Here is a 16,009-nt window from a genome sequence, read left to right as displayed (position 1 = left end):
AAGAACAGAGCTGGAGGCATCACACTTGCTGGTTTCAAATTATATTACAAAACTATAGTAATCAAAATGGTATGGTAGTAGCATAGAAACAGACACAGGAATCAACAGAACAGAGAACTCAGAAATAAATGCATGCATATGAGAGCAACTAATTTTCAATATAGGTGCCAAGAATGCACAATGAAGAAAGGATAGTCTCTTTGATAAATGATGCCGGGAAAACTGGATAGCCACGTGCAGAAGAATCAAGCTGGAGCCCTGTCTTATACCATACACAGAAGTCACCTCAAAGTAGACTAAATACTTGAATATAGGACCTGAAACCATAAAACTCCTAGAAGAATGTATAAGGGGTAAGCTCCCTGATATTAGTCTTGGCAGTGATTTTTTTTTTCTGGCTTTGACACCCAAAACAAAGGCAACGGAAGCAAAAATAATAAGTGGAACTATATCAAACTAAAAAGCTTCTGCACAGCAAAGGAAACAATAAACTGAATGAAAACCCATGGAATGGGAAAAAAACATTTGTGAACCACATATATGATAAGGAGTTAATATCCAAAATTTGCGAGGAACTCATACAAAAGAGCAAACAGCCCAAATGACCCAATTAAAACATGGGCAAAGGACCTGAATAGACATTTCTCCGAAGAAGACATATAGGTGGCCAACAGGTACAATAAAAGGTGCTCGACATCATTCGTCATCAGGGAAATGTAAATCAAAACCACAATGAGATATTAAGTAACCTCTCTATCCTGTTAGGATGTCTCATTATCAAAAAGACAGGAGATAACAAGCATTGGCGAAGATGTGGAGAAAAGGGAACCCTTGTGCACTGTTGGTGAAAATGCAGACTGGTGAAGCCACTGTGTAAAGCAGTATGGGAGTTCCCCAAGAAATTAAAAATAGAGTTATCACATGATCCAGCAATCCCACTTCTGCGTATATATTCAAAGCAAATGCAATAATGATCTCAAAGAGACCTCTGCACTCTCATGTTCACCGCAGCGTTATTCACAATAGCTGTGGTATGGAAACCACCTATGTGTCCACTGATGGATGAATGAATGAAGCAAATGTGGTGTGTATGTGTGTACTATCTATATATAATTCAGCCTTTAAAAAGAACGAGATCCTGTCATTTGTAACAACATGGAGGAACCGGGAGGGCATTATGCTAAGTGAAATAAGCCAGACCGAGAGAGACAAATATTACATGGTATCACTTACATGTAGAAGTTCCCCCACACCCCTTCAAAAATCAGATTAATAGAAACCGTGAGTGGAATCGTGCTTGCCAGGGGCTGGGGGGTATGTGTGGGGGGGAGGGGGGTGAAACGGGGAGAGGCTAGTAGAAGGGTACAAATTTCAGTTATAAAGCGGAGAAGGCCTGAGGACCTAATGTGTAACATGAGGACTACAGTTGACAACAGTGTATTGTGTAACTGACACTTGCTAGGCGAGGAGAACTTAAGTGTTCTGTCACACACACAAGTGTAACTATGTGAGGTGACAGATGTGTTAAGGCAATTGTGGGAACCCTTCCATCACGTATTTGTATATCAAATCGTCACTTTGTATACTTTAAGTGTGCAACTTTGTAATTTATACCTCAACAAAGCTGAAAAAAGATAAGGAAAAAAAGAAGCAATCTGTTTCTCCTCCATGCTCGATACCTTCACCAAAACTTTTGCAATTGCCTGGGAGCTGATCTATTTGAGCAATAGCCTAATATCTAACCTGAAAGTGTTGTATCATCGAAAACGCTGCTTCATTTTTAGCATTGCGGTATCACATGAATGGGGCTCTTTGTTTCTGCTCCGATCATATATCTCATGTCTCAAACTGCAAAGAATGTGCTTGAGTTTTAGGCAACTTCAGTCAAGAATTTGGAGAAGATTCTAACTTCAACTTTCAATGACTGAGTGCCCTCTGGTGGTGAATATTCAAAAATGTCTTCAAACCCCATTTGGAGATCCGTAGTATAGAGATAGCTTTGAATCTCCTCTCATTTGTCAGAAAAGGAAACCACTCACAAATGTTGGTTACGTTAGTGCTTGGAACACACCTCACAACTGATGTGAGCGTGCCAGAGTGTCAGGCAACTGCTTTAAGAGCTGTTTCCATAGAAGCTCTGCTCCGTTCAAGTCCTGAAGGAGAAATCTGCCCCAAGTAGCCCAGATGGCCCCTGAACTATTCATGATCCCACCAGCTACAGCAAAAATTCCCAGCAACCTTTTCCTCAGCCCTGCCTACAGCCTTCCCCTTAGATCCAGTCCAAAGGACACAAAACCAGCCGGGTCTCACGGCTTTATGGTGCTGCTGGGAATCGGGGGAACAGGCTGCGGAGAGGTCGAAACGGACTCCCAATGACCTCAAGCTTGCTGTTGTAGGCAAACGCGTGAACTTGTGATCTGTCAACTTGAGAGAGCTACAAAAAATATATAAAGGATCTTAACTTCCCAATCAGCCCAAGAGCCCAGGGTATATGTGTATATAGCTGTGTGTATAAGCAGAGAGCAGAAACTGCTTTTCTTCTTGGGGCTTTTTATTACCTGATCAGTTAATGATTATTAGTATTAAAAGACCACATATCTTCTGTGTATCTCCAGCACCCAGCAGGAGTGCTCGACATACTCAGTGATTATTTATTTAATGACTGAGCAGTTTACTTCACACAAATCAAACTGATCTCAATATGGAAAGCCCTTTAGTTGTTCTCTGAGAAATCACTAAAAGCATCCACAAGCTAGCCTGCTATGCAACAACATGTATGATGGAGATTTTTGTGTCTTTACCTGAAAAACTATCCTTGTCTAGAGCCATGAGGTTTCTGGCTTGATAGATATAGCAGCGCAGATGGTAAATGTAGACTCCTGAAAAGAACAGGATAGTTACTTACAAGAAACAGAACACTGGAATATTTGGACATAATACATATTTCAGATGTACTTCTCCACAGTAAAGAACACATAGCCTGCTGATGACACGTGCTCCCAAAGTAGTTCTGTTTCCTATAAAACAAAACCAACTTTAAAAATACTACAGTAAGCTTGGGGCGCCCGGGTGGCTCAGTCGGTTAAGCATCTGCCTTCGGCTCAGGTCATGGTCTCACAGTTTGTGAGTTCAAGCCTCACGTCGGGCTCTGTGCAGACAGGTCAGACCCTGGAACCGGCTTCAGATTCTCTCTCTCGCTCTCTCTTTCTCTCTTCCCCTCCTCTGCTCGCACTCTGTCTCTGTCTCTCTCTCTCTTAAAAATACACATTTAAAAAATACTATAATAAGCTCAGTGCAAGTGTTATCACTCAGGAGAACATTACTCCTGTTGTAAAATACCTGGATTTAGGCTACTGCTTGTCATCACAGACCTTTAAAATGAAACTTGGTTTCCAGGACTTATAGAAATAGGGCTTTCTATACTATTTCAGCCCCAGATCTAGGAGACAGTTATCTGCTAAAAGCTGCTTTGATAGCTCAAAATCTTTATACTCTTTATCCTTATTGTGTTAATGTGTATACCCTCCCACCTCCCACACACGTGATCTGAGAGAGAGAGTAGGGCACTGTGATTCGATGCACAGATCTGGGAGTCAGACTATCTTGTCTATAGTGTTTCCAAGCTGTAAGATTTGGGGCAATTTATTTAATCCTTCTGCATGTCTACAATGAGGACAATAATAACACTTACCTCCTCGGGATGTTACAAGGATTAAATGAATTAATATATGCACAGTGCCTGGCACATGCTAAGCCCTAGATAAGCATTTGCTATTATTATTATTATTATTATTATTACACAGCAGGTCTGCCTCATCCCAGAATGCCTAAAGATTATCATCGGAACCAACCTTTACTTAACTTTTTGAACCTCTTTTTTTAATTAAAATAATCTTTTGGGGGAGCTTAACAGATAGAATCAGTACAGACTCTGTCAAAGTCAATGATCTGACAACCCTCCACCCCAAGTACAATTTTTAAAACTATATTTTAAAAAATCCTCTCATCAGGGGATGGCAATGGAAGTCACACTTGCATGAAGACATTTTAATCATGTTTGGTGATGCAAAGAGTTTTCTAGAGATAAGTCATAGCAGTGGAAGGCACAAATTCATGTTTAAAACTTACTGTCAAAGTTACAAGAAACAATGGGAGTGTTTGCCCCAAACACGGTGGTGGCACTGTACTTCTGCTTTTCTGTGCTCTTTTCATCTCCTTCCTCAGTAGTGTCTGCACCCTAAAGAGGCAGAAAAGTCCATGAATGGTGCCTCAAGACAAACAAAGAGGCAAGAATTACAAAAGTCTGGAATGGTGGCTTTCAAAATAGACTCTTTTCATCCGATCACTCCATTTTTAAAGATGACTGAAGCCCAGCACAGCAAGTGACTTGCCCAAGGTCACTTAGCTGGAAAGCAACAGAGCATGAAGTTGAAGCCAGTCTTTCTGCCTCAAGGTCAGCCTTACCAAACCCAGATGCTGAAAATTTTAAAAAGGAAAGGCATAAAGGATAAATAAGGGGATTAAAAAGGTGGGAGGAAGACAAGAATAAGCAGTGGAAGCACAAAGCAGGGTCACTGTGCAAAAATATAAAAACAGGCTGTGTTTGGGAATGGCTCCCGACCACCATGTTGTTTTAGATGGACCACTGCCATTTTCTTATTCCTTCCTTCCACCGTTCTGCTTTTTCCCTCCCTCCCTTCATTACTGTGAGTCCATATAAATTATTCTCTAATTCCGTGAGCCATCCTTCTGTTTTCCTCCCCCTTACATCTGTATATTAACACTCTGGATTTGTTGAACATTTGTAGTTTCCAAGGTATAATCCAAGGAACCTGTGCCCGGGAATGTTAACAGATGTCACCTGCGACCAGGGTTTTGGAACAGATGTATTTGGAAAATGCCCGATGAAACAACATTAAACAGGTGTGTCTGCAGTAGAACTTCTTAGAATCTTTCCTATATTAATGGTCTATTCATTTAACAAGAGTTACTGAGCATCTAGGACGTGCAGCTTTCTTCCAAATTATCTGCAGTCCTGCAGTACTGGAGGGATCTCCATGGAGTCCCAGGTGTATCCAACACTCATCTATTTTCTCTACACCAAAATTTTTGAGCTTTGAGTATTTACTACTTACGAGGGCACCTTCAAGTTTAAAGATGGCAGCTGCACCATGTGTTTCTGAAGGAGCCATTTTTCTTCTCCAGCGTCTACGGCGAAAGGTATCCGAACTACGCTGTTTCCAGTGAAATTTCCAGCCAATTAAAGAAGCATATTCCCAGCCCTCCCGGTCTTCATATTCTTCCATGGCCTAGAACAGAAGTAAGACTTTGAATGCTAATGCTAATCATAATAATAACAATAATAATATCCCTTAATTGATAAGGCAGATTATGTGGTCAATCAGCAAATACGCACTGAAAATCTACTCTCTTCCGAGCACTATGCTACGAGCCAGTGATACAACAAAGAAAGAAGTAGACACGCTGTCTGTCCTTGCAGAGCTGATGGACTGTGGGAACACTGAGAGATAACCAAGCAATTGCAATGGAATGAGACATTGCAGGAGAGGCACCTTATTCAGATTTGGGGAGGGTTAAGGAAAATGGATTCTTTCTTAACTTGCTTTCTATATTGTCATTTTCATTAGCTCATAAGACATTGCAATTGTGATACGGTTTATAAAACATTATTATCTCCACTTTCTATAGGAAAAAGTGACACCACGGTCCCTAGGATTTAAATGTCTCATCTGAGCCAATAGCCGGCATAACTAAGTGATAGATCAGATATATTACTTCCGTAATAACTAATAACTTATGAGTATAGTACTTTTTATCTTCAAAACGGTTTATACATAAATGCCCTCAGTGTTCAGTGTCATATGCAGTTCAACAAATCTGCGTGTCTACTGTGTGACAGAGATTGTGTTAAGCGCCAACGAGGCAGTGAAGGACAAGACAAGACAGGGTCCGTGCCTTCGTGTGGCTGACCTTTACTGGTGGACATTTTCTGTAAATACCTTAAAAGTATTACTAGATTTAATAAATGCAAAATAATACTGAATCATATTTAGGATCTCAGAAATAAGAGCTCTATGGAGGCTATAGCCATTGTAGAGATTCGTTTTTCAATTTTGAATAAACGTAATTGCAGGTCAAGCACAATCTTGTAATCGCTGCTCTAGTGGTATTCACAGTGGCACTGAAATATTTCAGGTAGCCAAGAGTGAGGAGGTTAGGGAACAGGATCAAAGTCTCAACAATACTTTTTGGTAGGACTGGGCCAAGTTTCTAGTCTTCTTCCCACCCCCTCTTGGTGCTCTCCTGTGGCAGGCAGGAGGGAGACAAGTGCCTCTAGGAACTTCTCACCCCATCAGAATACGGGTAGTTGAATAAGAGGTATTCGTTTATCAGTTTATTCATTCTCCTCCATTACTAGTTGGAGGAACTACTCCAACTACTAGTTGGAGGTACTAGTCGTTAGGAACTAGTTTCTGAGCTGGCAAGAAGGATACAAAGTGGACGGCTTCCATCTTTGTGTCCAAGGAGCTCCCTATCTAATAAAAAGTAACTTCATTGCATTTACTATGAGTCAGGCACTTTGTGGAACAGCCTTGCCTGCGTTCAAACATGGCTGGCTCAGTCATTTTAGACAGGTGGCCTAGAGTCCATTTAACCTCTGTGAGCATTATCTAAAAAATGAGGATAAACGTATATCTCGGGGATTACAGATAATGCGTATTCAGTACCTAGCATTAGAGAAGGCACATAACACATTCCACTTATTATTATAAGCAGTATTATTCCATTTCACTTACTATTATTCCACGTAAGCCTTATACTACCCTAATTAAAAGCATGGTATTATACCCATTTTGCAGATGAGAAAGGAAGTAAAGCCAGGATTTGAGTCCCTGTGTATCTTATTCCAAGGGCTGAACTATTGCCACTACTTCCTTATGCCACCAAAATAATTTCTATTGCTACCTCTAGAGTGGTTCTCATTATTCAGTCTACTTCTGGGTCACCTGAAAGACATGTTGAAGCACAGACTGCTGGGCCGCACCCCTGATTCTTAAATCAGTAGGTCTGGAGTGAGGCGTTTCTAACAAGCTCGCAGGTAATGTGTTGTTGCTGGTTGGGGTGGGGGGAATATTTTGCAAACCTCTTTGAGCAGGCATTAGGCCCTTGATTGGCAAATGGTTTCTGTAGAAAAAGCAGAGTCACTGGAATTCTGTGTGGGCCCCCCCGCCCCGACTCCCCGGACGTAGCTTCCTCCATGGTAACTCTTACCCTTGCAGTACTTGAAGTGCTTTGTGTTAAATCTTTCTTGCGTTTTCGGACCAGCCTTCGCCGTCTATGAGTATGATACATTTTCTCTGCTGCAACCCAGGATTTGGGCTTATTATCAGGAGGAATGGTAATTCCATACTCCCAGCCTGGAACAGAGTTTGCAAACGGTTATCCCAAAGAGATGCATTTGCCAGATTGCTACATAAACTTCCAGAAAACATCCAGTCAATCTCTCTGCTCCCCCATCAACATTCTCTGTGGTGACAAGGAATGCCACTGCCCCTTCCACTTTGCTGCAGTTCAGCCAAACTGAATACAGCTCTGTCCCCTTGGATCCCTCTTCAAACTGCTTCCTTTGCACCCACGAGGTTCTCCTTCCCCTTTCTCCCTCCAATCACTCATGGTAATTTAGTGCATCTACGAATAAAGCACAGTGCAAGAGGCAGATGGGGACAGTGCTGAAGGGTGTCGTCTGTGTAGCTGCACAGCCAGGGTTTAAATCCCAGCATCACCACCACTGGATGTTCACTAAAAAAGTTCCTTGCTGGTTAGTAAACCTGCCTATGGCCTAATTTCCCCAGCAATAACGATAAAGAATACCTTTTTAAAACAGAGTTCATCAAAATAACACATGCAAATAACTAGGACTATGTTTGTGCTCAGTGCTAGCTGTTATTATAAGGCTTGGCATGTGCATCAAGATCAGTAAGAAATTTATTATCTAGTTGAACCCTTCTGTATTATGGTTGTTTTTTTCTTTCATAAGGGAAAAAAATCAGATTTTCTCTTTTGATATTTCCAAATATTATAGTCATTTAACTTTACATTACTATTCATTGAAAAGGATAAACACCATTAACAGAATCTATGTCAATAATCTACATTATTGGATGTCAACCTTACTTAAAAAAAAAAAAAAAAAACCACAACAACAATCTGCATTATTGCTGAATAGGTTGACTTTTAAGGCATTTTATAGTCCTTCTTCCTGAGCTACGGGGTCCTGAGTGTGATGTTCCCAGGGAAGCTATGGGTGTGATTAGAAAAGAGAAAGTCCAAATTCCACTTCCCTCCCGAATTCTCACCCTGGATCCCCAGCATCTCAACGTGCAGCCACCTGGCCCCCTGTGATCTTGTATTTTTCACTCTTGCCCCCCACCCACACCTGTCCAACCACTTGCTTGTCCTTCAGATTTTGCATCTGAAGAGTCACAGCTAATATCCAAGACCTGATTGTCACAAACCAACAGAAGTAAGACTCCTCCCTGCCAAGGACACTTTACTCTGGTTAAGCAGGGCCTTGCGGCAGACAGCCAGGCATGTAATAGATCTAAAATGTTACCTTTCTCATCCACTGCACGATTTATGTCATATACCCATGCGTCATCTTCCCATTCCCAACCTGGAGGGCATGTCAGCTCGCTGGGCGATGCTGCTTTATCACCGTTCTTTAAAACAAAAACGAAAAAATGAAGACAAGCAAGTCATAGGGTCCAATAAGAAGCAAAAGGGAGATGGTACCTCACATTTAACAATGGTATTCACGTGCTAACTTAGAAGCTACACTCAGAAGAATCTTTAATCTCTATGCACAGCTGCTACACGAAATTAGTTTTTTTAGAATACCTTCCATTTCCACTGTTAGGGGGTATGTTGGGTTGAACCATGGGAATTGCTTTGACCATCAAAAATGGTCAAATATCAGCAATTTCCTGTGTTCAACTTAAAATTATGAAATGGTACAACTGTCTTTATGAGGAGCTAGTAGGAAAGAAACCATCAGAGATGGAAAAAGTGTGGAAAAAAACATGTTTTCAAGTACAAGGTAATGTCACTGGAGGTTCTAGATGCTAATCATGTAAGATTAAGCAAGGTTTAGGTTAAATACTCACTTAAGTACTGACTGCATTAAAACCGACAGTTATGAAAAAAAAAGTTCCTAAGAACAGAAGTAAAGGTGGTCCATAAACACATGGAAAATTACCCAGCCTCACTTTAAATTAAGAGTGAGAAAATGGAGATGACATCAGGGTACCACTGATCATGCAGTGACAAGGCTGTGGCAGTGGGGTAGTGAGTGTTTAGGAAAACAGCCCTCTAAGAAGCTGTTGCTGGACATGCAAACTTATACAACCTATTTGAAAGCTGTTTGGCAATACTTATCAAAATTGCATATGTACTGAAATCTGACCAAACCAATCCAGGGATTTTTCCTGGAGATAAATTTTCACAAGTGGGGGCGCCTGGGTGGCTCGGTCGGTTGGGCGTCCGACTTCGGCTCAGGTCACCATCTCGCAGTCCGTGAGTTCAAGCCCCGCGTCGGGCTCTGTGCTGACTGCTCAGAGCCTGGAGCCTGTTTCAGATTCTGTGTCTCCCTCTCTCTCTCTGACCCTCCCCCGTTCATGCTCTGTCTCTCTCTGTCTCAAAAATAAATAAACGTTAAAAAAAAATTAAAAAAAAAATTTTTCACAAGTGAATAAAAATGTACATATAAAAACATTTACTGCTGCATTGCTTAAAAAAACCTAACACTAGAAAAAAAATGTCTACAAGGAGAGGATCATTTAAATAAATTAGAGAGGGTGCATAGAATAAAACACTCTGCAGGCATTTTTTTAAAAAGTTCATAGTTCTATATGTACTGATATCAAAAGATGTCCACAATACACTGGCATATGGAAAATACAAGTTGTTGAACTGTGCACACAACACAATTCTATTTAGGTGTGTGTGTGTGTGAGAGAGAGAGAGAGAGAGAGAGAGGAAGGAAAAAGTTATATAGTTGAGCAAGAACAGAAACATGTTTTCAGTAGTTACCACGGGGTGGGGTGGGGGTGGAATATAAATCTGGGAGAATTACTTTTCATTTCCTTTTATGCTGTTTGAATATTTTAGAGACATACACATTCTATTTGTTGTGCTTTTTAAACGAGTTAAATGATAAATATTTATTTATTGCACAACTCAAATTTTACCTTGTACCAACATCTAAACAGGCCCAGTGACTTCTCCAGAGAAAGTAATTTATAGGTGCACTTGTGTGGCTTAAAGTTAAGGTAAGGCTGTTCAGAACAGGAGACAGAGCAGAAGAGAGGGGGAGGCCGCGCGCCTCATGGTCGGCGGGTTCACGGGTCGTGGTTCCAAAGAGCTAGGGTTGAGGCTCTCTCTGGGGAGCAGCCCGCTCACCGCATCGGTGTAGGTGTCCTCGGCTGCCTTCCACTCCCCCCCGGGGTAGCGACTCTCATTCTGGTACACTTCATCCGTGAACTCCGTGTGACCTGCGTCCGCCTCAGTCAACAAGCTGCGGGTGAGGCTCGGGTTACCAAAGGAGCAATGGAAGCCAACCACCCCAGCTCGGCCCAATGGTCGGGAAACATCTACACCGGTTCCCTCCTCACTCTACCCCTTGGGTTCTCCACTCCAAACTCCTCTTCCTAATAGCTTCTGACATTCCTTTGAAGAAGGGGTCTGCGGGAACAAGGAGACCTAAATTATAGAGCACTCCTCCAGTTAGCAGGCCTGCTCCTTCTCAGTAATTAGGGTGGGGACTGGGAAAACAGTCCTGTGGGCAGCTCCTTATAGAGATCTTATGCTCCATATTTTTGTTTCAGTTCAGGACCGTTCAGCTTTTTTTTTTTTTTTTTTTTTTTCCCAGCAAAACTCCTGGCTAACAGTTCAAAAGAATAGGATGTTGTCCACCCTCATTCCCCCTATTTTAAAAAATTGAGGGGAGACAGTCTCATGAGGCCAAGTGTGGAAATTTTTACTCATGGCTTGCATGGTCTACGTAACACAAACTGAAGGGAGGAGTTTACATTTTCTGGATGGTTCCTAGGTCGACAGCCAAACCAGGTCATTTAAGACTCCAGACTCCATTTAGGTACTTAAGAAATCCATACTGACTCTCTGCCAGGCCAATTTTCCTCTTGGAGTTGGAACTATTTTGACAACCCATAATGGAAAGTATGGAGGCTCCAACTTTGACTGGAGTGTTCTGCCAGGTGCCCACTCAAGTGAGGTTTCTTTTTCTTTCACCATGGCCCTACATCTTTTCCCTGCTGCATCCTCCCCTAGAATCAAGCACTGGAAAGAAATCAGAAAGTAAGTAGTCCCAACTCTTTGTATAAATTGAGCTCATCCCGTCATTTCTCTGGGCCCCCGAGAAGGAGAACAGAAGACCTGGCTGCCGCCTCTGAGGTCCCGTCAACCCCTGACATGCTTTGACCCTTCTACTTTTCCAAACACAATGCCTCTGCCTTTCCCTGTCCTCACTAACCTTTCTTCCTTCTGTCCAAATCAGATCCCATTTCGCTTCTCCTCACCAGCAACCCCAACCCCATCCAAAGCAAGCTGTTGTGGGTTAAAAGCAATCATGTGGAATCATCCGGTCTTGACAGACCAGACCAGACCCAGCATGCTCATTGGCTTCCTTCCCCAATGCCTGTGATCACAGGAAACAAATGTGGACAGAGAGGAAGAACTCCAGCTTGAGGCCTTAAGATCCAGCTTCACAAGCTCGTTTCCTCCAAAGTCAAGTATGCTGTGATGAGGTGGGGAAGGGAAGCTCTGGTTCCAAGGGTGTTGGCAACTTGCAGAAACCCAAATTCCCGGGGACGCATGCTTGCCTCCCCTCTACTGTTTCTTTCATTTTAACAACGAGCTTTTGAGATACAATTCACCCATTTAAAGCATAGTCTCTACTGTTTCTTACAGACATTCCAGCAAAATAGTTGAGTGCTGGTTTTGGTGCCCAGGCTGGACTGGTACCACTCACAACCCATGTGTGTTTGGGTAAGTTATTTAATTTCTGTAGTTCTCAGTTTCCTCACTTGTGAAGTGGAGATAATGCTATTATTTGTTGGGAGATAATTCTCTATGAGTTCTTGTGTTTCTGCACAGTTAAGGATGTTTATATGAGGAATAATCTTGGAAGACAGAGAGAGTGTCTCTCTCTCTCTCTCTGGAGCAAAGGGCCAGCGGGCTTGCTAACCAATTGATTCTGGTTCCCTAAGCTCAGTTTCCTCTCCTGTTACACAAACCACTTCATGTTTAAGTACCATCTGACCATCTCCTTGTCACTCTGTGGGAACTGACTCCCTATTCCCACAGAGTGACTAGAGCAAATGTTAATTCTGGTACAGCTATTGGGGCTGGCCGTGAAGTCCTTTGTCTCTGACCCAGGAGTCCTGAATCTCCTTCCAGCATCCATGGAAGTATAGCAGGTGACCTTGTTTGCTTGTTAAAAATCTCAGACCCTTCATAATTTCTGACACTACCTACCTTGTAGAGCTGTAGTTCAGATTCAACAAAGTGATTAGCACACTGGTGCTTAGTACACTGCTTGACACATTCACACATAATAAGTTCTCAACAAATGTTAGCACTAGGTGCTTTTTGTATTTCCTTGTTTTATTATGGGGCACCAATGACATATTTCAAGTTTCTATGGACTTGTGTTCAGTGAGTGTTACATAAATATTTCCAAGAATGATGATGGAGAAGATTCATTTAGCACTTTCTAGGGAAAGGCTTCATTGTCATCCCTTTTTTCTCAGAGAGTGGAAAAACTTACCTTCTTTCAGGATCAACTATCCAGTCTCCTTCCCATTCCCAGCCTTTTGGAGGTAAAAAGAATTCCCTCTTGAGTTTTATTTTTCCTGTGACATCCGAAAATTTATGACGACCGACTAATCCAGAAGTGCCCCATTTTCCAAACATAAGAGCCTGATTTTCATACTGTTAAAAACAAATTAGAGAAACACCATCAGAGAGCAAGAAATAAAGCCCGCCTCTAAATGTTTAAGCCCATTTAAGCTAAACAATGATAGAAAGTGAAAAAAACTTTATACCTAGAAGGTAGGGACCTAACTCGAGCTGCTACTGATTATGTAATTTTGGGAAAATCACTCATCTTTCTAAGACTCAGTGTTCCCATCTGTTAATTGGGGATAATACTACCAATTCTCATAGAATTGTTCAAATGTGCAAATGATTGTGAACAGTGGTATATCACACTAGTTGTTTCCATTATTAAACTGAATGGCTCCAAATGGTTCTCTGAACCTAATTTTTATTTTAATTAAAAAAATTTTTTTAAATATAATTTATTGTCAAATTGGCTTACATACAACAGCCAGTGCTCATCCCAACAGGTGCCCTCCTCAATGCCCATCACCCAATTTCCCTTCTCCCCCCACCTCCCATCAACCTTCAGATTGTTCTCTGTATTTAAGAGTCTCTTTAGTCAACCTAATTTTTAAAATACCCATAAAAGTCATCAATTTATGAATGTGCAGGCTTCTAAGGGTTTACTTGTAAACAGTCTACTGTCTAGAACTTAGGGCCCATTTCCCCACAGAATCAACATTATAATTGATGGTACATTTCCTAGGCAGTCTACAAAGAACCTGTCTGACATATGAAGGTCCTTTAAGGGCCCAGCCTTTATGGAGCCTAAAAGTTCTGTGCCTTCATCCCCTCTGGAATATAGTGGGGATGAAGATCAAGATCTTTCTGGAAGCCCAGGTTCAGTGGCAATGACAGACTTTGGTTTACAGGGCATTTCTTTCTAAGTTGGAACTTATAAATCTACAAAGGTCTGCTCTTCACTCTGTCAACCATCAAAAAGGTTATGATTTGCCAGTGGTGAGTGTCCCTGTTGGGGTGCAAGCTGAAATTTCCATTTTTCTGCTGATGAGCCCACTGCAAAGATGATTTGCAAGTGACAGGGAAGTTTGACTGAGGTTGAAGAAGGAAGGAACAAGTCTGAATAGAGGCTTGATGGGGAAATTGGGTTCATGCAACCACAGTAGTACCTGTCTCAGATATGGGCTCTGAGCCTTGAAAGGAGATAAGCTTCAGGAAGTAGCTGAAGAAGCTATTGTTACAAGGGGCTGTGAGACTTGGGGGCATGCGCATGGCTTCTCCGGTTTCTAAGCGACAAGGACACAGAATAGAGGAGCAAGGTGTTCCCACTACTTCTGCTTGGAGGCCAGCATGGCTAGAATAAAATCCAGGCAAGGAATTTGGCAAGACTGTTAACACATGTGAAGCACCTCAGAGACCTCCAGAAATCTGGTAGGGGATGCAGGGTGATGGTGGATTCTGCAGAGAACAGAGGTGTGGTTTTAGCACAGGAGGGCAAGAACCAGTTGAAATGTCCATTATTGTCGTTAACATGCCCCTACTGGTACTCATAGGTTGTGAGAATCTAAGGAAACTCGTCACGCAACTAAGATGTGTGGATCACCTCTTTAATGTGAGTTGAAACTAGAGTCTGAGCCATCTAGTCTGAAAGATCTAGAAAGGGTGAAACGGAGCCCTGGACTGGTTGATCCTTGCTCAGTGCTAGCTAGCTTCTCCCAGCTGAGCTCCAGCCTCAGAGCTGGAGACAGGCCGATGTCAAGAAACCCTACGTGAATGTTGGAGCAAGCGTCTCCTGCACGTGCCCTGATGCCATGACTCCACGTGGTCCAGTTGACTGTGCATAAGTATCAGACATTCCGGGCCTTCCGTGTGGCTTGCAGCACACCCTCTATTGATCTCCAGTGGCACTTCCGAGCCTGCTCTGTAAGGGCTCTGTGTGTTTCCCATGTATTTCACTGTTTCTCAAAGTGGTCCACTGAGGTCTCATATCCACCCACCCTGGAATCACTGCTGGTGCTCATCCCTAACTCAGTTACAGAATCGGAATTTCCCGGGTGGCCCTGGCAGTCAGCATGGTCAACAGGATACCCGGTTTTACCATCACTTAGAGAGGTTTCCCTAAGTGAGGAATGAGTCTTCCGTGGTGCAAAGACCCCCACCCCCCAAGCACACCTCTCAAGGTCTGCACCTGCCCAGTGTCCTCATTCCTGGGTTGTCTGTGTATGAATCACTCTGGTGGGTCCGTCCCAGTGTGGCCAATCTTTCCCTATTCCCCCAGAGGAAGGTCCCTCAGATGGGATTCTAGGTAGTGCTGATGGCTCTGGCTGTTTTTGATCTGTGAGCGTTTTCTCTAAGGAGGACATGTAAAAGGACCCCCCCACGGAAAGAAAAGATAGTCATGTCATGAAATGTACCATTTCAGCAAAGACGGTGAATGTTCCTTCTGCGAAGCTGTTGAACTTCTTCTCAACAGCACTCAGGCCCAGCCAGATGTTCACCCGCAGCTGCACAGGCACCTTGGGTCCGTGGTTGTTTTCCCGCGGATACTGTGAGATGCACAATAACACTGGCTGTAGCACACGCGGTGACGTTAAGTTCAAGCCACAAACAAGTCGACTGAACATCCAATCACTGTTCTCCTGTTCTCCCCAGCCTACTTTTATGTCAGCTTAGTTAAAATGTTTCCAAATGACCCTACAGCAGAGATTGTGATAACAACGAAAGCGGTGGTTGTCAAAATGTAATCCCTAGACCCCTGTGTGTCCTTGAGACCTTCTCAGGAGGTTCACGGAGTAAAACTATTTTCCTAATAATACTAACGTGTTACTTGTCGTTTTCCGCTGTACTGGCATGGGCACTGAGGGCACAAAAGCAGTGGTGGATAAGACTCTGGGCACTGCAGCAGGAATTGGGGCAGTAACACCAAACTGAACCTGTGGTGATAGTTTTCTTCATCACTCTCAGTAAAGAAAAGAAATGCCAGTTTTAAATAAATCAGTAAAAGTTACTAATCTTATCAAATCACGATCCTTGAGTATATCTTTCACTTTTAACTTTTTTTTTTTTTTTA

The 16,009-nt window shown here is 42.5% G+C and overlaps 1 protein-coding gene across 3 annotated transcripts in view; it reads right to left on the bottom strand.

Moving 5' to 3' along the window:
* The window catches only part of MYOF (myoferlin), a 154,013-nt gene that overhangs the window by 38,746 nt on the left and 99,258 nt on the right, over positions 1-16,009 (bottom strand). For all 3 annotated transcript variants that reach the window (XM_060642008.3, XM_060642009.3, XM_060642010.3), the window contains 8 exons: positions 15,354-15,485; positions 12,866-13,029; positions 10,480-10,594; positions 8,636-8,741; positions 7,294-7,439; positions 5,136-5,309; positions 4,129-4,237; positions 2,802-2,879 (listed from right to left, as the gene is read on the bottom strand). In XM_060642008.3, the coding sequence (XP_060497991.2) occupies positions 2,802-2,879; positions 4,129-4,237; positions 5,136-5,309; positions 7,294-7,439; positions 8,636-8,741; positions 10,480-10,594; positions 12,866-13,029; positions 15,354-15,485 (1,024 nt within the window). The remainder of the gene's footprint in view (positions 1-2,801; positions 2,880-4,128; positions 4,238-5,135; positions 5,310-7,293; positions 7,440-8,635; positions 8,742-10,479; positions 10,595-12,865; positions 13,030-15,353; positions 15,486-16,009) is intronic.

Source organism: Panthera onca, chromosome D2 (assembly GCF_046562875.1).
Source record: "Panthera onca isolate mPanOnc1 chromosome D2, mPanOnc1 haplotype 2, whole genome shotgun sequence".
NCBI classification, from domain to species: Eukaryota; Metazoa; Chordata; class Mammalia; order Carnivora; family Felidae; genus Panthera; species Panthera onca.
Note: the sequence above shows the minus strand (reverse complement) of the source record. Positions and strands in the feature narration are given on the sequence as shown.